The 24252-nt window shown below is 55.7% G+C and overlaps 1 protein-coding gene across 3 annotated transcripts in view; it reads left to right on the forward strand.

Moving 5' to 3' along the window:
• The window catches only part of COL27A1 (collagen type XXVII alpha 1 chain), a 143756-nt gene that overhangs the window by 76856 nt on the left and 42648 nt on the right, over positions 1-24252 (forward strand). For all 3 annotated transcript variants that reach the window (XM_079926902.1, XM_079926904.1, XM_079926903.1), the window contains 13 exons: positions 2000-2053; positions 2204-2257; positions 3868-3912; positions 5097-5150; positions 6827-6871; positions 11281-11334; positions 13199-13252; positions 13475-13528; positions 17052-17105; positions 22395-22448; positions 22983-23027; positions 23112-23156; positions 23450-23503. In XM_079926902.1, coding sequence (XP_079783028.1) covers positions 2000-2053; positions 2204-2257; positions 3868-3912; positions 5097-5150; positions 6827-6871; positions 11281-11334; positions 13199-13252; positions 13475-13528; positions 17052-17105; positions 22395-22448; positions 22983-23027; positions 23112-23156; positions 23450-23503 — 666 coding nt within the window. The remainder of the gene's footprint in view (positions 1-1999; positions 2054-2203; positions 2258-3867; positions 3913-5096; positions 5151-6826; positions 6872-11280; positions 11335-13198; positions 13253-13474; positions 13529-17051; positions 17106-22394; positions 22449-22982; positions 23028-23111; positions 23157-23449; positions 23504-24252) is intronic.

Genomic DNA, 24252 nt, shown 5'->3' on the forward strand with positions numbered 1-24252 from the left:
CCGGGTTCTCCAGATCCTTCCAAAGATCACTCCTGGTATCCCCCGGATGGAAGAGAGAGTGTTTCCTGAAAGCTACAAGTTCTACTTTCTCTGTTGACTTTGGCCATGACACAGTCCTATCTTTAGACGAGTGGACTTGGCCTCTCTTCCATGGACCTGCTTCCTTCCCCTGGTCACTGGAAAAAGACTTCTCTGAGAGTCCGCGTTTCCCAGCAGTCTGGCCAGGGCGGGTGGAAAGCCTGCTGCCTCACATCAGGCACCTCCTCATGCCAGGAGGCCGCGTAGTATCTTCCGGATGAGAACTGATCGAATGGTCACCACAACCAGGGAGGGAGATATTGCTACCACCGTTTACAGATGAGGGAACTGAGTCACAGAGCAGCGGAGTGACCTCCTCAGGGTCACTCTGCTACTTGTAGCAAAGAAGGTCTTTATTTGCTCTTTGGCTCCCTCCTGGGGCCCTGGACAGACGGGGGTGGGGTCTTCCTCCCCCATCTTTGCGTTCTGTTTGGATTGGCGGACTCAGTATCCAGAAGATGGCTCGGCGCAGCTGAAGACACAGAAGCTGACGAGCATGTCAGCGCCTTCCCGGGACTTTGCCTCTTTTCAGCCACCGACCGTGGGTGCAGCTCCAGCTCCCTAGCCCCCGTGTGAATTAGCTCTTGCACTCATCAGTCGGTCCGAGCTGTGTGAGTGCTAGGATTTGATCGGGATCCTGACCTTCAAGTTCTCCCTGGAGACAGGCCCACCCCAGGCAGACTTGTTTTGTTTTCCCAGGACACAGGACCCAAAACCCTTTGGAATGCAGATTTTTATTGAGTGCATACCAGGTGCCAAATACTGAACTAAGCGCTGCACTCACCTTATTCTCTTTAAGCCTCGGAACAGCCCTGTTAGATGATTTTATGGTCGCCATTTTAGAGGTGAGGAAGCCGAGGCCCAGAGAGGCTTAGAAACCTGTCCGGGGTCACACAGTGAGTCGGGGCAGAATGGGACTTAGAGTCTTTCAATTTGAAGAAAAAGACATGGGGCTTTAGCTCCATGTGTGTTCGCTCCAAATTCAGGACCGTTCTTGCCTTTGCTAATGAGAAGCGTGAGAGAAGGCTTGAGCTGGAACTTAATGGGAGTTACCAAAAGCTCAAAAGAGGAAGGGGAAAAAGCCACTTACAAAGGCGGAGTGGGGGAGCGTTCTGATCTCAGGGATTCATATAAGAAGGCTTGGTTTCTGGCTGGCAGAAACCAAAGGGAGTAGTGGGTCTGCCCTGAAAGCAAATGGGGTTCTAGGCTGAATTAACAGAGGTATTACAACCAGAACAAGGAAGGGGATGTTCTTATACTGGCCTGTGCTGGTCAGTTCACACCCAGAGAAGCATGGGTGTCCTAGGGATCAGCAACATTGGAAGCTGGGCAGTTGGAGGAAGCCAGACTGAGGGGCCCTGGGCCCCTGACTAGAAGGGACAGAGAAGGGCAGGCCTTTTCTGTTGGGGAAGGGAGGAGATTCTGCTCCGTGTCAGGAAGAAGCTTCCATTGTAAATGGATGTACTAGTCATCCACCTAGTAAATCTCAGTGGGAATTTCAGCTTCCGACATGAGCTGAGGTTTACTAGATCCGTCCTTTTCGAGCCTTTCAAAGTCACAACAAACCCAGAACACAGAGGATCTCTGCAGTAAAGGATGGCATTTCTCAGAGCAGAGGACGGCTGGCTCTGGGGCCCTGGCTGCCCCGGGCTTAGGACTTGGGAAAGTCTGGATTGGACGAACGTGTATGTGCTTGTTCCCGTGCTGAGACCTTCCTGCCTTGTCTTCCTTAATTTTCTCAGCACCTCTCTGAAGTGTAGGGACTGATTCTTTGTTTTAGAACTGTGATAACTGACGGCCCAGCGTCACATCCCCTGCAGGATGAGATGGAAATCCAGGTCGGTCCCCCTGTAAGACCTGTGGCCTTGGCATTTCCCTTCATAGTCCCCCTGGGTGACTTCTACCCTCTGCTTCCGTTCAGGGATTTCCCGGAGACATTGGCCCCCCTGGGGACAACGGCCAGGAAGGCATGAAGGTGAGTCCCTGCCCCGGGGAGCTCCGGCTGACGAGGATGACAGCTCTTTGGAAACCGTGGGCCTGCTTGCAAGCCAGCAGGAGTCTTGCCAGCCTGTGATGGAGATGGAGGTGCTGCCTCTGAGACCCCTTTTTGTTCCCTTCTCACCAGGGTAAGCCTGGAGCTCGAGGCCTGCCGGGACCCCGTGGGCAGCTGGGGCCAGAGGTGAGACCGTCTGGCCCTGCCCCCTGCCCATCCCTCCCAGCTCCCAGCCTGCTCTCTCCTGGGTCCTGGAGGCCTTAGATGAGGGCCAGGGCCCCTCAGTCAGGAGACACAGGGCCCAGGGCCGCCTCAGGCTTGCCCTCCAGCTCACCCTTTACAGCCCTGCCCCGTGACCTTTCCAGGGTCCTTCTCTGCCCCGGCCTGACTGGCGGGTCACTCCCACCACGGCAACCCCATTGCCCTGGGGTTTTCTCTCTGGGAGCCACCGCCACTGCTTCTGCTCACAGCAGCACAGTTTATTGGGGTATTGATATGGGAGGGAAGGAATCGTCAGCTCACGTGAGGTCCTGAATCTCAGGGGAATAAAGACACTACATCGGGTTCCATGGTTAGTGGCAGACAGCATTAGGATTCCAACCCGGGTCTGCTGGACCCAAAGCCCATGGCATAGACCCTGTAACTTCTGGGCTCCTGGGGGCCGCCTCCGGCCTCCCCAGAGAATGACAAGACTCGTGCAGCTAGTAAGTGGCAGAGTGAAGATGTGCTGATTGACTCATTCATGATGAAGGGGATTGACAAGTTCTCTGGGCCTGTTACAGCATCAGGTGAAGGGCTGTTGGATGCCTCAGGGGCTGGTCCCAGGTTTTTCCCGTGCACGAGGCCCTCCACTGCACACCTTGGCCTCAGGCCTCAGGCCTCAGGTCCCCCATGACACACAGCCCTGGGTGAGGGTGCAGGAGGCCCAGACTCACCACGACCACAGGCAGGCATCTGGCTGACATGGGTGCCTTCTCAGGCTGGTTCTGGGTCTGGCATGCCATACGGGCCAGTCTGGAGGCTGCCTGAGCCTGTGGGAAGGCCTGAGGCATCTCCACAGGCGGGAAGCTGGAAGGAGGGTAGGAGGGGAAGACGGCACCAGCCCCGTGCTTCTGTCTACACTCACGTTACCACGTTACCACTCATATGCCTGCCACTTGCTCATGTCTTCATTGATTCACCTGTCCACTCATACATTCATTCGGTCCTCCATCTCTTCCCTCTCTTGTGCCCGCCTCCCAGCCTTCATGCACCATACACCCACTAGACCCTGGGCACACTCATCCTGAGTGATGTCGGGGGCATGGCTTCAAAAAAGAATGAGACATCGTGGCTCTCCTCCAGGAACTCAACTTAGGCTACTCATCAGAGTTTAGTATGATCCTCTCTGCCCTGCACCCTTTTACAGGTGGGGAAACTGAGGCACAGTGAGGGTAAGTTCTTTCACCGAGTAAATGGCAGAGCTCAGAATAGAGCCCGTATCTTTGAGCTGCCGTCTGGGCTCTACTCCCACGGCATATGGTAGGGTTTGGCTCTCCTGCCCAGCACGACCACCAGCCCGAGCGAACCACATTCACGGGGCAGCTGGAGCCCCATTCACACAGAAGCCCCCATGTGGCCTGGCCTCTAGGCCTCTGCCCTGGGTGGGGCTAGGCAGGGGCCCAGGTGCACCATTTCTAGGTCCAGGAGAGCTCTCCTGTGCCCACCCCTTCCCCTCCTAACAGGTCAAGTTCTCCAAGGCAACCGCTGGGTTAACTTTCTCCTTTTTGTTCCTCTCTCGTGTCTCCCGACTCTAGGGAGATGAGGGACCCATGGGGCCACCGGGGGCCCCTGGCTTGGAGGTGAGTGTTGCTGGCTCGGGGGAGGTGGGATTTGTCAGTGCTGAGCCAGCTGTGTGCAGGTGGGCAACATCTGGGTGGTGCACTGGAGAGAAGTTGTCAGTGAGGGCCTTGGCCCCCCCCAGGGATGGAGCTAGGACAGACCCCAGAGGAGAGAGACAAGGGGCAGGAAACTGTTCTTGCGCACCTACTGTGTGCTGGTGCTTTGCGCATCCATTTCCGTTCATTTGATTCTCCTGTGAGAGAGACAGTGCCTTTCTTAGTTTCATTCAAGGCCCTCAAGGCTCAAAGAGCGAAGGGCCTAGCCCAGTATCTCATAGCCAGGAAGCGAGGAAGCCCTGCCTGGAAACTGACTCTGCATTCTATCCTCTGCTCCAAGTGGGCTTCCAGAAAGAAGGTGTATGTCCTGCCGCACCTTCAGTCGCGATTGCATGAATTGGCAGGTTGTGGATTTTTTTGGTCTCAGGACCTCTTTACATTCTTAAAAATGATTGAGGACCCAAAATGCTTTTCTTTGTGTAGGTTACATCGATATGAGTACTTAAAACTGAGAAACTTTGGATCAATTCATTCAAAACTAATAACAAACCCGTTTCATGTTAACAAAAATCATCGTTTTTTTAAAAAAATAGCTGTATTTTCCAAAGCAAAATCATCTAATGAAAAGAGTGGCATTGTTTTACATATTTTGCAAATCTCTTTCACGTCTGGCTTAATAGGAGTCAGCTGGATTCTCCAGTCTGCCTCTGCGTTCCATCTGTGGTTGATACCACGTGTCGTGTAGCCTCTGGAAAACTCCACTTACATTCATGAAAATGAGTGACACGGGCAAATGACAGCTTAATATTCTTATGAAAATAGTTTTGACCTCCAGTGAAATCTCCAGGGAAAGGGTCTCAGGGACCCCCAGAGGCCCCGGACCGCACCTTGAGGACCACTGGTGTGAACTTTCCATTCCCCCTGTGTCCTTTATCTTCTGTTCCAGTCCCTTCCTTTTCCTCACTCCTTGAAATCAGGTTTCATCATCCCCATTAGCAAACAGGACCAGCGGGGGAAGGGGGACTTCCCAAGGTCACACAGCTGTAGACCCTCCCTGCCTCCCCAAGGACAGTTGGCAGCCTAGAGACATAGGGGCTCTGCATCCCTGCCTCCTCCTGGCTTCTCTCACTCACCTCTCCCTGTTGCAGGGTCAACCCGGCAGAAAGGGGTTTCCTGGAAGACCTGGCCCGGATGGCTTGAAGGTGAGGGGACCTAGAAGTGACTGGGCAGGGAGGAGAGAACGCCTGGGGAAGAGAGGAGAGAGGGGGAGCCAACCTGTGAGGCCCCAGGATGACCCCTGAATGCCTGGCCTGTTGTGAAAAAGGGAGGAAATGGTCCCCGTTTATCACAAAGTATGTATGGCTAACGGAGAGGAAACAATGGACACAACCTCAGTGTCTCCCAGTGGGGCAGCGTTCAAGCAATGGGGTACAAGGTAGCCACCAAAGATGGCGCGCTGGAAGATTTTACAAGACGGGAAAATGCCTGTGCATTGCGGGGGGCGACGGCGGGGGTGTAGGAAGCAGGTCACATAGCGGAAGAGTGCATTATGAGCCTGTGGCGGGGGCTGGTTACACTTGTTCCCGAAGGCTCAGAGCAAAGGCTGGAATGTGGACGGGGGTTATCTCTGGGTGGCGGGATTACAGGAGATCTCCATTTTCTTCTCTGGGCTTCTGTATTTTCCCCATCACGTACCATAAGCATGCATTTCATTTATTAACAGTTCTTTTAAAGTTATCAAAAAAGAACTGGCCCCAGTAGGAGAGTGTGACCCTCAACACAGGGGCAGCTTAATGCCCTTCCAGGCACTCCCTCTGAAGAGGCTGGATTTCCCCAGCCGTCCTGGGCAGGGATCACTGGGCCAAGTTTACAGCTGGGCCAAGCGCACAGAGGGTGAGGGCAGAGCTGGGGGACCCAGGCTGTCCATGTCCCCTCCCCTCAGGGGAAATGGCTCCCGTGTCTGTGTCTGTCTGGCCCCTCTGCGGGTCCCAAGTGTGAGGTCTCGGGGAGGAGTTGGGGTGGAGGCTGAGGCTCGAGCCGGGATCACAATGTACCACATGCATTTGTAAACCAAACTCCTGGCTGGTCCAAGCTCACGTCCTGCCCTCTGAGGTCTCGGCCTTTCTCCCTCAGACACCCGCTGTCTTTCTGTAGTGGGAGCAGTGACATAGCCTGGGTGGATTTATCCCGTGGGTCTGCTCACCAGTGTGGCTACGGCTGCAGAAGAAGCAGGAGCCGTCCCAGCAGACGGACGAGGCTGCGAATGGCCACCTGGTATGAGAGCTGGAAATAGCCTCGGAGACAAGAGTCTGATTTTCCTTATTTGTAGCTGGGGACGCCGAGCCCAGAGCAGAGACGAGACCCACCAGAGTCACTTGTGAGCTGGTGGCAGAGCTCTGGTGGGTTAGGTCCAGTACTCAGGCGCCCTGACTCCCCAGTTCCCTGCGCGTCCTGCGGTGGGGCAGCCTGGTGCAGTAGGAATGGGGATTTCCATCAGTCAGACCAAAGTTCCAATTCTAGCCCTGCTTCCAGCTCACTGTGTGACCTCCAGAAGGTCACTTCACCTCTCTGAGCTTCAGTTTCTATCTCCACAAAATGGGTTGATGAAGGGCCCAAATGAGATACAGATCTCGTGCCAAGTAATCTGCCCAGGGCCACTCTGAGGGAATGGTGACTGGGGTCATCCCTGGGGCCAGAGGTTCTGTCCCAGTATCCCTTGACCCTGCCACTTGTTTGGAGTCTCCAAGGCCGGACTCTGGAGTTGAGTTTCCTGGTCCATCCCCACCGGTGGGGACTAAGGCCACTCAACTGGGGTGTCCCCCAGGAGGCCTAGACTCCTGTCACCCATGCCAAGTGACCCTCCTCTGTGTCTCTGCAGGGAGAACCAGGCAATCCTGGACGGCCGGGGCCCGTGGGTGAGCAGGTGAGTCGCCACTGTCTTGGAGCATATCGGCTCCCTTTACTGAGCGCTTACACTGTGGGAAGCACACACACGCACCTCATTCATTCCCCATCCCAGCTGGAGAGGTAGGTTCGCTCATCTTCCCCTTTCATTGACACGGACAGACTCTGGCTCTGAGGGAGGTGAGGTCACTGAATGAGAAAGCCATGAATCTCAGTCACAGCGGTCACGCCCCACGCCCTGATTCTGCAGATGCTCTGGGGGCATTCGCCCAAAGACATTACGTGACTTTGCTCCCGGAACGTGAAAAGTGGAAAAGCCCTCCACGGTCGCTGTTCGTGCTCAATTTAACGGGGAAGCTTGAAGACCAGAGAAGCAGAGCCACTTGCCAGGGACTCTTGGTCCAGGCATCCCTAAATTATAAAGAAGATGAAATTCAAACCAGTGGGTCTGGATAGTTGGGAAGTCGGGTCAGGGTCTGAAGAGCAGAGGAGGTGACAAGTGGTCATTGAGAAGGAGGTCCAGGGCCCTCGGTGCTGGAGGCTGCTGGGTGGATGGCCGGCCTCCGTCCCCCCTCTGCAGCCCCGTGCCTCCTGAAAGCATCACCTCTGGGCTTGTAGGCCGGATTGGAAGGTAGCAGTCTCCTCCACTCCTTTAAAGGAGGACCCCACCTTCTGAACCCTGTGAGGAGCTGCCTCAGGCTGGAAGGAGCAATGAGGCTGGGGACCCAGAAGAATTTGTCTCCACCGAGAAACACCATCAATGGCGTGAGAGTCACACGCACGATGAGCTTCCTCACCAGGCCTGCAACATCTGTTGGGGGGAAGAAAGGAACTAAAGCAGGGGGAGGACTGGATTTTTGAAACCTTTCCAGTGTTATTCGAGTGTATTCTGTGGGAAGCCTGGGAGATTGGAAGGGCGGCCGTGGCCTGGATGTATTTCCTCATTGGAAAAAAACAGGCAATACGTTCAGCAAATTTAATTTCATAGTTATGCTCATGGTAGGGCCCTCGGGAAATAGATACTCGGAATCCTAAGATGGCAGGACACGAAGAGTCCTTAGAAATCACTCTATCCTTTTTTGTGCCTTGGACCCCTTTGGCAGGCTGGTGAAGGCCATGGACTCCTTCTCAGAATAGAGAACTTTTAAATGCATAAAATGCAAAACAAAGGACTACAAAGGAAATCAATTATATTGAAATACAAATGTGACAGTACGTTAAAATGTGATCTCCGCAAAGATCTGTTTCTTTGTTCTTGCATTAAATAACGAGATCTAACGGCGGGGTCCAGTCATGACCTCAATTTTGAAGTGGTGACAAGCCTTGCCGATACATTTTGAACTCCCTGCAGCAGTGACGGTAACGTGACACGTAAATATCTGTGACCATTACAGGTGCTGTGGGTGTGTTGCCTACACTCATATTTGCTAAATTTCAACTAGGTTAGTGAAAATAAAAGTTGTAGTTTTTCCCATTCAAGTTTATGGACCACCTCCGCCCCCCACCTCCTGAAATCCATCCGTGGAGCCTTACGGGGACCCTAGGTGAAGAACCCCTGGATCCTGGTCCACGTTGGCAGGCTGGGATTCATGGAGGAGAATGGGCTTGACTTAGATGACCAAGTAAGGTGGTGGCAAAGCTGGGGCAGGAGGAGTGGCAACCTGGCCCGGGCAGCCCCGGGCTCACTCGTTCAGTAGAGCCCTCAGCTAGCTGCCCGGCTGGCTGAGCAGGAAAGAGAGACCTGTCTGAGCCATGAGGCAGGAGCCCAGTGGCTGCCATTAGGCACGCGGGGTACCATGCCTGCTGTTCCCTCGGCCCCTCCCGAGGTGGGAAGGAGCAGGCATTTCCTGTTCATGGCAGAATCAGAGGATCCCCAGGAAAGAGTATAAGGACCTCCTTATAACCACAGTGTCTGCTGCATTTATCAGGTACCTGTTAGGTGCCAGGCTCTGTGCCAAACACTTTCCTTACCATCCCCAGCAGTTCCTCCAGCAACCCTATGACAGTCGGTAGTATTGGCCCCGTTTTGCAGATGAGGAAACCAAGGCCCTGAGAAGTTAAATAACTTGCCCGAGATCTCCCAGGCGGTAACATAACCGTCAGAGCCCAAGTTGACACTCAGGCCTGCTGGATTCCCATGACCTGCCCCGAAGAGTCTAGAAAACCCTTGACCTGAGCTCTTGCGGTTTTCCAACAGCTAGTTAGAGTACAGCCAGCCTGCTGGGCCCTGTCCCAGGTGCTGGGTGCACAAAGATAATTACAAGGCATGAGCGTTGCCTTTAAGAAGCTCTGTCCAGGGGGAAACCAGCCCTCTCAACACCTAACCCTGAGATGTCTAGTCCAGCAGAGGACCCACGACTGTCTTGTTCCCAATTGCATCCCCGGCACCCAGCAGAGAGTCATATGAGAGCAGGGAGGGAGGGAGAAAACCCCCATAGTCGACAACAGGCCTTTATCTGTAGACTGCATAAGGACCGGGCCAGCCTCCCCCCCACACACCGGGGACTCAGATCCTGTCTGTGCCATGCCCACTGTAGGTGACGATGTTGCCTCCCCCTCCGCATGCCCTCTTGCCAGCTGAGAGGAGCCAACTGTGCCCACAGCTGTCAGAGCTGGTTCTGCACCAGCCCTGCCAGGTGGAAGCCCTGGGCCTTGGGGGCGAGCTTCCCTGGACCAGCCTCAGCTCCACCCGCGGGACAGGGTGCCAGGATGTTCCGGGACAGTGCCCCAGTGGGGACAGGGTGTCCTGGGATGGGGGCGGGGAATGGGCTGTATGGCCCTTATTCATGAGGATCCCATTTGGTTTCTTCATTGAAGTTTATGACCTGCCTGCCTTCCAGGACCCAACAACTCATAAATTTAAAGTAGCTATGAAATTTCTGTTTCTCTGGGCCAGCTGGGCAGGGGCCTCTTAACAGAGCAGCTTTTATTCCCTTTACTCGGCATCCTCTAAATGTCTGACTGCTCCCTTGTTGGGAGCGCAGGCCTCTGTCTTAACCCCGTGCCCTTTTAAAATAAATTAGAATAGGATGGGAGGGATACTCGGTTATTTTCTGTGACCTATTAGCCATGATCTCATACCTTGAACCTCACCCCTCTCACCTCATACTTCAACCCCGAAGGGTCTGTGAACTCAGGGAACTAGGCCCCCGTGTATGGTGATAGTGTCGGAGTGCCAGGCAGATCTGTGCCCTGCTCATGGCCACACGTGTTGGAGTGACTGACAGGTGCATGGGCTTTGGAGCCACACAGACCAGAGTTGAATCCTAGGCTGCAGCTACGAGACACACACAGTCCCGGTCTGAGCTGCCACTTTAAAACTGTCTCTGAGCCCCGCAGAGCCGACCCTTTGGAACCGGATGCTTTTTCCTCACTCTGGTTGCCTGGGTGGGCCAGCTTCACTGCCTGAGTGTACAACTTCGGGCTTGTTTCTGATCAGGTTCAAGGTCTCATTTCTTTCTGGATACAGTTTGGGGACAGGGAGCACGTTTTATGGGGCAAAGCCACTCGTCCCTCAGTCTTCCCGAATTCTCCCAGAAACCCTTGGCTACAAACCTGGGCTCTTCCAAAGCCACTTTTGCAGCCCTGAACCACACTAGACCCCCATCTGCTGGAATTCTCCTTAGCAGAGAAGAGAGTGGGGTCTGGGCTGGGAATCGCCTGCCTTCCGGGGTTACTCCTCTAACTAAGCCCTTCACCCTCACTGAGGATGAGCCAGTCACCTGCTCCTGGCGCAGCGAGGCCTGCAGCCACCTAGGAGAATCCTGGAACACAGAGGCCAGTTATCACCCAGTGGAGTTAAACAGGAACCACAGTGTGTGTGCGTGTGTGTGTGTGTGTGTGTGTGTGTGTGTGCGCTCTTTCAGAAAGGAGAGGAAGCCTTTCACAAGACAGTAAAAAGGCCTTCACTTCCCAGATTTCAATCAAGTCTTTTTGGCAAGGGCTGTTAGGGTGTTTCTTCTATCCCCGCCAACAGGTTTGTTTCTCTCTTTGAAACAGCCCCAGAGCCCCGAAAGATGGGGACAGATTTCTCATAGGCAGGCCTCTTCCCAGCACCGCTGAAGGACCTTCCCCTGCCCCGCCCCGCTACTCCCCTATCCCACCCCCTCCCCAAAGGTGGCTGCCTCCCAGCTTCTGGCGCGGGAAGAATGTGTGGCTCTCCCAGGGATGCTGGCAGCAGCCCCACCGCTTGGCTCCAAAATCAGAACCATCTGGTGGAGCGGAGGAAGTCAGGACAGTGCCCAGAGAGAGGCAACTCTCTCCTCGGTGGCAGCCCCACGCCGGCTGGGTTACCCGGCACGGGGCAGGAGACACGGGGAGACAGCTCCGGTGGAAGAGAGATGTGGGCGAGTGGCCTTTGAAACTCAGCACATCTCTGAATTCACGTTGCTTCCTTCTTTCTCTTGCTTTTATACACATTTCTTATAGGGACTTCTGGGATTCATTGGTCTGGTCGGGGAGCCAGGAATCATGGGAGAAAAGGTAAGTCGTGTTGGTGGGCATATCTAAGCAAATAGAGCTTGTGTTTTGAAATTTTTAAAAGGTGAAGGGGCCGGTTGCCCTGGGGGTGTCAGACCTCCCTCCCTGGCCTCTCCTCGCTTCCCTGGCCTTCCAGACCCTCAAAGAGCCATTGTTCCGTGTCCCAGCATCCCCTGGGGCTTCCGCCATGTCCTCCTGCCAGCATCCTCAAACACAGTTAGATGTCTGTGTGACAGCCATCTACGTGGTCTGGGCCGCTCACAGCTGCGCGCTGGCACTGCGTGGGGCTGGCAACAGAAGGAGGCAGAGTCATCTTTCAAAAAAGGAGCCCAGTTCTTTAGTTGGCCTTGTTAATGCCAGCAGCTTTGTTTTACAGACCAGATAACCAAGGCTCCAATAGGGGAGGTGACTTGCTCAAGGTGACCCAGATAGGAAGTGGCAGAGCTGGGATTTGAACCACATTCAGTTTCCATGGCCACACTTTGCCCCACGTTGGCTCCCAGCCCATAGCTTGTGGCTTCCCATTTCCCATGGGCCCTTGAGGGGAAGGTTTATCTGATTCCCCAGGAAGGCGACCTACGGGAGTTGATATTATTCCCATTGGATAGATGGAAAGACTGAGGTCCTAATCTGGCCTCACCTAGCTTCCCAGGCTCATCCCGTGCCTCCCTCTTACCATTCCCTGTGTCCCAGACCTTCTGGTCACCTTCTCCTCCTCCTTCTCTTTCTCCTCTTCTTCCTCTTATTTTTTTAAATTTAACATCTTTCTGAAGTAATTATATTCACAGGAAGTTGCAAAAAATAGCACAGAAAGGCCCTGTGTAACCTCCACCCTGTTGCCTCCATGGTAACATCTTTGATAACTTCAGTGCGGTATCAAAGCCATCTCTGGCCTTCTTTTGTTGCTCGAATGTTCCATGTCCCTCCTCACCTGCAAACCATTACCCATGCCGTTCCCCTGGCCAGGTACACCCTTCCCATCCCCCTATCTTTGCCTAGATGACTCTCGGTTATCCTTCAGCATTCTGAGGGAAGCCTTCCCCACCACACCCCTGCACTCGGGGGGTCAAATCCCCTAGTGAAACACCTGAGCACCAAGACCCCCTCCCTCCCTTCACTCACCCCAGTTTGCATCTGTTTTGGTGATTTGTGTCAGTCTCCTCGTAACACTCTGTCTCACTCCGTGTGAGCAAGGTCTGTCTGTTTCTACCCACCATCGTGTCTTCAGGGTCTAGCATATCATGCCAGGCACATAGTAGATGCTCAAGAAATGTTTGCTGGCTGTGCGGATACAAGAAAGAGGGCTTCACACAAATAGAGGCAGGATCCAAACCCAGAGCCGCTGCCTTCCGGCCATAGCTCCGTCTGCTACACCTGCCATCCCTGCCCGATCTGTCTGGATTGGTCAAGAGAGACTAAGTTGCCTCTCTGATGCTCCAGCATCTCATCTGGGTTGGAGCAGGGGGTGGGGAGAATAAAAGAAATGCCCTATATTGCCATCCCTGCCTTAGCAAGCCCAGCCCAGGGGATGCCAGGCCTAATGAGGACCACAGAACGTGGGCCAGGATCAAAGGGGATGACGTGTTCAGCACATCCTTGATCTGGACCAGCCCTGCCCAGGGGAGGCCCACCGTGTGTGTGGCACACCACAGTGGGTGCTGAGGCCTCCTAGGACTTGCTGGGGTTCTTGGCTTCCGCTGACTGAAATCTCAGGACTCCCCCCTCCCCCTGTCACCACCCTGGGTGATGTGGCTATAGACTTGGACAAGTCCCTGCACCTACCTAGTCTCTGGAGTGCCCTCTGCACCCTGCCCCCATAGAGCCACCCCACTGCCGTGACCTCCCTGAATTGCTGTCTCCATCACAGGGTGACCGGGGCATGATGGGACCCCCAGGCGCGCCCGGACCCAAGGGGTCGATGGTAAGGAGCAAGTCTGCATCCCCTTGCCCTCTCCTGTCACAGCCGCGGTGACAGCTCTGCTCTCCTCTGCCTGCGTCCGCGTACCCAAGGCGTTCACGACGACCGGCTCCTTTACATTCCAGGAGGCCCTGGGCTGGGGCTGAGCCGCGGCCGAGGCAGTACTGCAGAAGGAAGAGGCACTTTCCAGAGCTGATTCCTTCTTTTTCATCTCTTTCTTGGTAGGGTCATCCTGGAACTCCAGGTGGTGTTGGGACCCCCGGAGAGCCTGGACCTATGGTAAGCAAAGCCCTCATGTTCCCTGAGCTCAAACCCACTGTCGAGTCATGGTGAAGAGTCCAGGTCTCAAAGTCAGACAGACCGGGAATCCCAGCTCCCCAACTCCCCGGCTGTATTGTCAGGGCAGATCATTGAACTCTGCACCTAAATTTTGCTCATATGAAAAATAGATGAAATAATCATGGTCATGATAGTGTGACTGCACGGGCGAAACGAAACCAGGCGGCTAATGTTCATTACACAGGGATGGTCATTGCAAGGGAGTGTCATGGTCATCGGCACCTCTGTTGCTTTGTTCATGCACTCAGGAAATACTGTGTCCCATGTGCCGCTCCAGGAGCTGCCGTCAGCAAGGCAGAACACTGTCCCTGCCCTTTAGGAGCTCGTATTCTGGTGTGGCGGAGAGAGAAGCCAGTAAATACGTGACAGCTGCTATGGAGAAAGCAGGGAAGAAAGTGGGAACTGAAGGGCCAAGGATACGGGGCTCCTGGGCTTCTCATGATGACAGGCACCAGGGATATCCCTGAGGATCCCAAGGCGGGGAGGTGGGAGAGGCGGGGGGCTGGGGGGGGTGTGGCCAGGAGCACCCAGATTCAGGGGTCCCTCCTACTCCCCCGAGGGTGAGGTAGGGTTGGGGGCTGGGTGGCTCTCACCCTGAGCACATGGAGCTTCTGGTCCCTCCACCTCTGCTGGTGGAGGACGGAGGGAATTGGGGCAGGGCACTCACTTGGGCCAAGTCTGAGGCTCAAGGCTGGGAGCCCACTCTGGGGCGAGGGGATGGGGGGGTGGGCTTCAGGCAGGTGGAAAGGGTATGGTGGGAGGGGGACCGGAACAGGCAGGATCCCGGGGCAAGCCTGGAGGGTGATGAGTTCAGGTGCCTTCACAGGCTAGACTGAGGGGCTCCCTGGGGTCTGAGGAAGGAAGAAACGGGAACCTTCAATGGTTTGAATCCAAGGGAAGTGCGTCCACACCAGTTCTCTGAGCCACTTAGGGAAGCAAGGCCAACTCAGTTCCCAAACTTTTCTGTGCACCTGCCGCGTGCTGTGCCCATGCTCAGTCCTGGAGTTGCAAAAATGATACAAAATAGATCCTGCTCTTAAGATTCTCACTGTCTAGTCCTCTCACTCACTAACAGACTTTTACTGAGCACCTACTATGTGCCAGACAGTGCTAGGTGCCCAGGGTAGGGCCGAAGCCAGAGAACAAGGATGCTAGGGGTCTATCATCCAATTCTAGCTGTGCCCCCGGACCTCAGCCTCCCTGAGCCTCCCTCTAGGCTTTCTTCCTCCCATGTCCAACCTCCTCCCCATTCCATTTCCTCAGTGCTTCCATCTGTTCAATGGTTTGGCTCCGACTTAGTGAAATCAAACAGTGAGCTGCCGTTTTCAGATCCCAAGGTTGCCATTGACCCTCCTCTGTTGCACTGTGGGGCTGGGCCCTTGGATCTCTTGGGGCTCCTTTCGGACAGCCAGCTGCCCCCAGTGCCACTGGGGAAGCAGGATAGCATGGAGGTCCAGAAAGCTTCAGAATCAGACACATGTGAGTCAAATTTTGGCTCTCCCTTTACTAGCTGTGTGATGGTTGGCAACATTTATAGCATCTCTGAGCCTCAGTTTCCCCATCTGAGTCAGCATAATACCCCCTTCATCATGAGATTGTTGTGAGAAATGAATGATACCGTGCATGATGTAATGCTTAGCAAACTACCTGCATATACTAAGTGCTTAATGAATGGTAACGATAATAATTACTATTACTATTTGTTAGATATGATAATTACCACTATTATTAGTAAGACTGTTACTATGAAAGTGACGTTTCTGATGATACCGTTCACGTCTGATTGGCATTTTCCACTTTTCCAATCACTTTAACATCCATGTTCTCCTACAGTCCACTGAGGTCAGCCAAGGTTATTATCTCCATTATTTGGAGGGGAACAGTCAGGTCCTGGGACCACCAGTTTCTGACCTCCTCTCCCTTTGAGAGAGCTGAGAGCAACCCTTTACTGAGGACCTTCCAGGTCATTTCATCTTCCTAGCAACTCTAGGAGTCAGGGACTCTTCTTATACCCATTTTATAGATGATGAAACTGAGGCCCGAAGAGTTTAAGTCACTTGCCAAAGGTCACAGAATTAGTAGGTGGCAGAGTCAGGGTTTGAACCTAGTTCTCTGGTGGAACAGTGTGCTCTTTTAAGCACTCTACGCTGCTGCCTCTGAGTTGAGACTTGGCTCCTGAAATTTCCCAGTGACGCATTGCATGCCTTCTGCAGTCTGAGATCCCTCTATAAAATGGTGCATTCTCACCCAGTCGTCATGTTCTCCCTCACCCGGGAGTCAGATCTGTCTTTTTAGGGGGCCAAGCCCGGGTCCACACCCTGCTTGCTCTGCTGACAAGGGGTCAGGTTGGGACCCAGCGCCTCACATCAGCCCTTTAGCAGTTGAAAGGTCTGTGCCCCCTGAGGCCCTGGGAAGAGAGAAATGGGAGCAGAAAGAGGAGTTTTTCCTGAGGCCCCAAACTGAGCTGGGCCTCTCCCTGGTATTCGGAGGGGGGGATGAGGCCGTCTTTTCTTGTAAAAGGAGCACGCCCAGTCTGAGAATCCCGCGGAGCTGGGAGGCTCCTGCAGCTGTTGGAGGGGTCCTTGGCCAGCCATGCGGCTAAGACGCAGCTTGACGTGTGTAGCTGGGGGCTGGAACCTGGGGAGAGAAACCAGGCAGCGAGGCGGCCTGCTTCCTCTCTTCACCTTCTTTCTCTCCTTTCCTAGCCTCTGTCCTCTTCAGTCCTTCCCTTAATTCCTGTCATCGGCCCGCCCTGGACCAGGTGCTGGGAATTCAAAGAACAAAACCAGCCCTGTTTTTTCTTTCCCTCCCTCCCTGTCTCTTCTTGTCATTCCTTCACCAAACTGAGATAACCCTGGCGGGGGGCGTCTTCCCCGGGCCAGGCCCTGCTCCCTTCTCTTTGCCTCCCCCACCGACTTCTCCACCCAACCTCTCCCCCTCCCGCCTCCACACGTGCTTCCTGCTCCCCCCACCCCACTTCAGGGCTCTGGTCTGGTTCTGCCCTCTCTTACCCTCCCTGGCTCTTCCTGCCCTGGGCAGACCCTTCTGGATGCTTGCAGGTAATATTCAAGGTCAGGGTCGGGGGACAGAACTTGGGACCCCATATTCTCCTTGCTGATGGAGAGAGAAAAGGGGAAGTGGGAGTTGGAGATTTTGGTCAGGAATGTCCTCATAGCTGCCGGTTGTTGATTTTGAGATAAAGAAGGAAGCGGCTTATCCGTCCAGGATGCCTTCTCTCTGCTGCCGGATCCCCAGGCGCTGACTCCTGCTCAAGGTGGCAGCACGTCCGCTGCTTCTCCTGGGGGACAGATCTTCCCACTAGGCCCAGTCCTTCCATCTGGAGCTGCTGGGCTCGGGAGTGGCCGCTTGTGAACAGCGCCTGTTTGAGGCTGCAGGCCTAGCCGTCGGTGTTGTACCTGCTTCCTAAAAGGGGCCTTCTCCAGACTCTTTCTCCTCCCCACAGGGTCCTCCAGGATCTCGAGGCCCGCTGGGCATGAGGGGAGCAAAGGGACGCCGGGTAAGTGTGGCCCAGCCCCCGGGGGCAGACATCTGCTGGAGAGACCCCTCTTGGTCCTTGCCCTCCGCCCAGCCCTGAGATCTGTGACTTTCACAGCGACAGCCTCCTCCCAGACCTGGCTCTCCGTGTGGGACCCCCACCCATCTTTCCCAGCCCATTGCTGAGCACCACGCCTTGCCGTCCAGCAGGAACAGAGGGGCTCTGTGGTGCCGATGCTTTGACCATTCATGTGTTTGCTCATGCATTCATTCACCTACAATTTAGCACCTGCTCTGGGCCGGCCACTGTTGGAGGCTCTGTAGATATCACAAGAACAGGACAGGCAGGACCCTTGCCCGGCTTCATGGCTCAATCGAGTAGGTCAAACAGACAGTACAGGGTCATTAGCACGTCGACGGTGGAACCACACGCAGCTTGGGAGCCTGGAGGAGGCACCTCGCCTGACCAGGGTACAAGGGAAGGCTTCAAGGAGAGGGTGATGCTTGAGCTGATGCCCGGTTCCAGGCAGAGGGAAAGCCTTAAGGTGAGAAGGAACGGCATGTTTAGGGATTCCCCACTGGTTCAACAGAGGGGCAGGAGAGAGGGATAAGACCAAGAATTAGCAGGTGTCAAGCCAAGCAGGGCCTCAAACACCACAGCTAAGCCTATGGGCTATGTTCCCAGGGTAGTGGGGAGCCGCAGAGGGTTTTATGAAGGGCTGGCCCTGAGCACGGTAGCTAGAGGTAATCACTAGTACTTACTCTGTGCCAAGCACTATCACGTACATTGACTCAGCTACTCTTCAGCACTACCCTATAATGTAGGTGCTATTCTTAATTCCCATCTTACAGATAAGGAAACTTAAGGCACAGAGAGGTTAAGTCACCTGCCTCAGGTTGCACAGCTAGAAAGTGGCAGAACTGTGATTTGAACCCAGGGGATCTGACCCTTTTGCATACTGAAGGCGGGGAGGGCAGATGGAGTGGTTTCCTGCCCCCAGTGGGTGTCCAGGTGCCAGGCCAGGCAGCCTTGTGAGAAGAAAACAAGGTGGCACAGTGGCCCAGGCAGCCCAGGCCTGATATTCAAGCTCATACCAGGGGATCCGAGATGATTATTCTCTTCTTGGCTGAATTTCAAGTAGTTTAAAAATTTCCCCTGAACGGGGTGCTCTGAGCAGTCTGCCTCGGAGAGGCGAGCCTTAAAGGCATTCCCCTGGCCTGGCAGGACCCCTCCCAGTGCCATGTCCTGGTCTCTGCGAGTAGCCGAGACCCTTTGGCAGCCGGGTTGCACCCTGACCCTCTGCACATTCCCTCCTGCCCGGGAAGCCAGGTTGGCTGGAGGCGGAGCTGTGCTGGCCCAGGCCCTGCCCCGCACAGCCTGCCAGATGCAGAGGCTCAGGCCTCCGTCAACTCACTGAGCCCCTCACAACCGTCGGACCTCCCTTCCCGGTGGTGGCTTGAAGAATGTATCTCCTGCTTGAGGAAACCCAGGCTCCCAACCACATCAAAGTCTCCGGGGCTGGAAGGGGAGCTTCAGGAACATGAGCCCCGCCCCCTGCTGGGTTTGGCAGGAATGCAAAACCTGTGGGACCCACCCCCTGGGTCCCCTGCCTGACAGGCCACCTTTGGCCACTTCACAGATGGGGTCACTGAGCGGGGCGGTGTTGGGGGGACTAGAGAGGCACCCGCTGAGCCTGTGAAAGACCTCAGTTCTGGGCAGGCCCCCTGTGCAGCTCCTGGCTTGCCCTGGGACCATAGCAAGGCCTTGTTGATCTCCAGGCCTCAGTTTCCCCGAGTGTGCTGTGGGAAATGAGCTTGGAGGTCTGCAAGGCCCTGCCTGCTTTTCTGCCCATGTGCAGGACGGGCCCTGCTGCCCAGCCCACTGCCCCCAGCCCCCTGCCCTGGGAAGAACGAGCACTAAGGGGTCGAGGCCAGGGCCAGGATGGGGCCCCAGACCCTCAGCTCTTGGTAGAGCTGTTGACCAAGGTCTGGGTCCATGGGCCACGAAGAGCTGGGGCTATGGGGTCACACAGGCATAGCAGCAAGTCTCAGCCTTCCCAGTTACCAGCTCTGGGACCTCAGGCCAGTTTCTTAACCTCTGTAAGGCTTGGTGGATGACATTAGGAGCAAGTTGGAAGGAACCAGACTTTGAACCCAAGTCAGCTGAATGCCCAGTTTTTCCACCACTACCTGTCATTGTTTATCAGTGTGGGAGTGAGCTCCCTGTCACGGGGGGTGTGCAGATTAGAGCCCGGGGCAGGGTGTTGGAGGAGACAATGTCTAAAAGCCCTCTTACCCGGGAGACTCCGCTATCTCCCTCCAAAACCCACTTTGAGGGAGTCGTGAGGATTCTGTGATCCAGGTGCCTGACACTGAACTCTGCTCCTGTGAGTGGGACTTAAGAGCTCGGCAGACCTGGCCTTGAATCCCAGCTCCTCCCCTGACCTCGGGCAGTCGATTCGCCCTCTCTGAGGCCCCAGGGTTTCCTCTATAAGATGGGTCGGCAACAGAACCGACCTCTTTGGATGGCTGTGGGGATAGAATCCCTTTGACAGCACCTCGAGTGGTAAGCACCTGGAAGGGCAGCGGTGTGTAGCAAGGGCTGGGCACACGTTCACTCCCTTTCCATCCCTTTTTCACAAGAGCTGCGATTGGCCAGATTTTCTGTCCCCTGGGGCTCCTCCCAGCCAAGCCAGATGCCCAACCTGGCTGGGAGGCAGCCCCGCTGTGACTGCAAACATCTTCCCGGGGAGTGGCTACAAGAGAACAGATCTGTGGCTCTGACAGAAACCCAGACCTGCCTCCAGCAGGGTGGGCTGGCCCGTGTTCATTTGGGGAAGGAGGGGGCAGGACTGAGGCACCCACAGGACAGAGGACGAGCTGCAGAGTGGCCCAGAGCAAGGGTTAGGCTGTGCACTGCCTTCGTGCCTCTCCCTGCACAGCGGAGCTGGGGAGGGAGAGTGGCTGGGGCCCCTTTGCCTCCTCCTCCTTCCAGGGAGGAAAGGTTAACCCTGTTTCCCCCCAGCCAGCCCCAGCTTCTACCTGAGCTCTCTGGTGGTCCAGGGGATAGCAGAGTCTCCCAGGTAAGAGGGATTTTAGATATTGTCTCCTCTAACACCATGTCCTGGCCCTGACCTGCATACCCCCTGTGACAGGGAGCTCACTCCCACACTGATAAATAGTGACAGGTAGTGGTGGAAAAAAAATGGGCCTCTGGCTGACTTGCATTCAAATTCTGGCTTCTCCACATACTAGTAGGGCAACCACAGGCTATTTCCTTATTTGTTAAATGAGGAAAATAGCTTTCACTATTACTGCTACTGCTGCTGTTGTCGATGTTATTACTATTATTATAGATCTCATAACGTTCCTCCCAGCGAGGCTTTGATTCCCAGGAGAAACAGGGTGCCATGTGATTCAGGCCAAGCCCTTGACACCTCTGGGCCTCCGCTCCACTCCCAGAGCTGTCCCTTTCCAGGAAGGTTAATGCCTCAGGTAGAGACAGAGGTCAGGGGCCAGAAGCCATCTCTCAGGAGGGCCCGGATGCCCACCATCAGCTCAGCTTCTGTCCCGGCTCTCGTGACCTGGGATGCCCTACATCCTAACCTGTGTCTGTCTCCACAAGGCCCCTGTCCATGAGTCAGGGGCGGTAAGTCTAACACGTGGTCTGACAGGGTCCATCTGAGACTGAGGCCCAGATAGAGGAAGGGGCTTTCCTGGGGTCACACAGCAAGTCGGTAGCAAAACCAGGACTTGCACCCACACCCTCTAATCAAACCTCATCTTGAACCCGTGAAAATTCTGAGCCTCGTATAAGCTGCCTCTTATGAGGAAGGGAATGAATCCAGGTTTGCCAGGCCGTTGCTCTGCGCCCCTGCCCCTGGGGAGCCTGCAGCCCCCTCTGGAGGAACCAGATATTCTGAGCACTTACTACATGCCAGGTGCTGAGCTGCCCATGTGCATTATCTCCTCCTGCCTTGAGGGGGTGGTTTCTCGTCCCCATTTCAGAGATGGGATAACTGAGGCTCAGCCAGGAGCAGCCACTTGTCCCTGAGACACAGCATTTCCTGAGCAGCACTGTGCCTAGTGCTGGACCCCTAATAGATTCTGGGCCAGGGCCTGAGAAACTGGGCACAAAGACTCCCAGCCCGTGGTCTCCTGGCCCAGGGTGATTTCATCAGTGTGGTGCTATTTACGGCCGCAGCGTCGAGCGGAAGCAGCTGACAAGAGGAATTGTCACTTTTTCTGGTTCAACTATTAATTGAAAGTTTCCTTGTTCAATATTTAAATGATTTCTCCATGTTGCTTTTTCTCATCCCTCATATCCCCTATGCCCAGACGCTTCCCTGGCCCCCTTGTGTGCCTGGTCCCCTCGCTCCCAGGCTGGGGCGGGTCAGCCTCCTTCACAGGATCCTCTTTGTCTCCCCAACACGGCCTCTCTGGCCCCCTGCAGAACAAACACCACACTGTTCTCCATGGTGGACCCCAGGGGACCCCATCCCATCTGTGTCTCTCTGGGAGGCCCATGGAGGGGACACAGGGGGCAGTGGGTAGAACCCTGGAGGGAATACCAGCTGCTAATGTGCTAAGGGACCTTGGACAAATCACTTCCCTTGCAGGGCCTCAGTGTTCCCATCTGTGCAGTGTGGGGAGGAGGGGATTCTGCCTGCCCCAGGGGCCTCTGAGTTCTCAAAAGACCAAGAATCCTGTCTCAGAGGTCAGACCTGAACCCAGAACTCCAGGGAACAGCTGCCCTGTCCTTCCCCCCTCCTCATGTGAGCTGGGCCAGATTAGCTGCACATCTGGCTGGAGAGGGGGCTGTTCCACATATCTGGCCACGTGTAGACCCTCCCCAGGTCGTCCGTCCTCTGCCAGTTTCCCCTAAGGGCTGTGGTCCACAAACTGCTTCTGCCCCACGTGTGCTCTGGGAAGAGCAGGCGACAGCAGTCTGAAGACCTGGCTGTGGGGACTTGGCCTCGTGTCTCTTGGCTCTGCCCTCAGTTTCTGCATCCGTGGAATGGGTTGGCTGGCTGAGCCCCAAGGTTTCTTTAAACAGGGGTTAAATGCACCACCAGCCCCACTCCAGGATGGCAGGGCCCCTAGCCAAGTCCACCCACGCTACGCCCTGCGCAGAGCCATCTCAGCAGGCACACTGCACTGGGTGACCCACCTGAGGGTGGGGGTGCACAGGAAGTGCGAGGTGGAGGGAGCCCCCCGCTTGTGCAGGGCTCTGGGCAGCCCCGCCCTCCTGGTTCCCAGCCCGAGGGAGACCCCTACTGTCCACTGTGCTAGTCCCTTTTTCCTATTCCAGGGACCCCGAGGACCAGATGGACCAGCTGGGGAGCAGGGGTCCAAGGGTCTGAAGGTACCGACCCCCGTGGCTTTCCCTTCCTCTCACCTCCCGTGCTGGGTCAGGAACCCAGGAACCCCGGCTCACAGCCTCCTCAGTGACAGACCCCTTTGGGACAGCAGGGCATCCCAGAGAGGCTGCAGGGCACGTTCCTGAGAGCTCATCCGGCCACTCTTCCTGATGCTGGCAAGCCCCCAGCATGGGGGCAGGGAAGGGAGAATGAGCGATCAGACTGAGAGAGAAAAAGCACATGAATGAGACAGAGTGAGGAGGAATCACGCATGGCCTCTGACCCCCAAGCCCCTCGCGGGCCCTGAGAGCCGAGACTGCTTCTGACCCCTTCAGGACCCGGGGGTCCTTGGTTCTCGGCCCAGAGCACCTGGTGACTATGGCGAGCCCCTCCCCTGAGTTCTCCCGTCTGCACACTGGGGAGGGGGTGGTTGCCACGACCCCATGGGTTCCTTAGATCTCCTGTGGGAGCGGGCGTCCCTTCTCCGTGAAGGGTCCTCCCCAGCACCCTCTCCCAACCTCATGCTTTGCTTCCTGCAGGGCCCCGCAGGACCACAGGGCAGACCAGGCCAGCCTGGGCAGCAGGTATGTCAGGCCGAGGCTGCCAGCCCCTCTCCCCACTGCCTGCTTTGTCATACATGCTTCTAACAAACCCAAATGTGCTTCCAGGGCGTGGCTGGCGAGCGAGGGCACCTGGGCACACGAGGCTTTCCTGTAAGTAGCACCGGTTCATGAAGTTCTCTCCGTGGGACTTCGCGGGGAGAAAATAACCACTTTAGCCAAGTTCCCATCCTGCTGTGGAAATCCCGAAGGTTCTAGCTGCCCACTCCTGCCCTGAGGACTCTCCAGTATGTCTCCTCCCCTCTGGAACTCAGTCTCCCGTCTGTCACAGGGCAGAGGGTGGGGTCGGACCCTCATTTGCTACGACAGCTTGACTGAGACCCAGGGGACAGGCAGGGTAGAGAAGGCCATGGAGGGACTAAGGTCACCTTTGTTTGTCCCTGCAGGGCATCCCGGGTCCCTCCGGCCCCCCAGGTACCAAGGGCCTCCCAGGAGAACCGGTAAGTGCCCTTGCCCTCTCTCTTTGCATCTTTGCCCCTGGCAGGCTGGTCTCAGCTGGGTCACCCACCCGGGGGTGTGGGTCCTGCAGTCAGACAAGGAGAGGGGCTGGAGAGGGACAGTGCCGGGGCTCTACCGCCCCGGGGGCGGGTCAGGGAGAGAGCACTGGCCAGGGAGGTCAGGAGCTCTGCGTTGAGTCTAAGCTCCCTTGCTTTCCAGCCTCAGTTTTCATGCCAGTAAGATGGGAATAATTGTTCCTACCTTTACACCCTGTTGTGAGGATGAAATAAGAAGATGTGTGTAGAGTGCTTGGCACAGGGAGAAGCGGAGGGAACGGAGTCCTTCAGGTCTCCGAAGGAGGGAGGGCAACATGAGAATAAACTAACACGCTGAGCGGGCACTGCGGAGTCCAGCGTGCCCAGAGTGGAGAGAGCTGGACCTCAGGGAAGGCAGGAAGAGGTCGCAGGGGCCAGTCACCCGAAGCTGCGGACAGAGTTTGCTGTTTGTCCCAACGGCAATAGTGAGCTATTGAGAGGTTTGAAACAGAGGAGAGCCCTGCAGAAGATCTCGCGGGAAGGGTGGGTTTGGGAGGACATCCCGTGTGTTGGGGAGCCCTGCGAGGAGGCTGTGGAGGGTGCTTCTAGTGGTGGAGAGGAGAGCACAGTCTCGGGGCCCAGGAGGAGGAATCTGGGTAGGGCAGGGGGAGGACTGGAGGCCGCGCTATAGCTCCACGTCTGGAAGCTCAGGTAGA

Source organism: Stenella coeruleoalba, assembly GCF_951394435.1.
Source record: "Stenella coeruleoalba genome assembly, chromosome: 7".
NCBI classification, from domain to species: domain Eukaryota; kingdom Metazoa; phylum Chordata; class Mammalia; order Artiodactyla; family Delphinidae; genus Stenella; species Stenella coeruleoalba.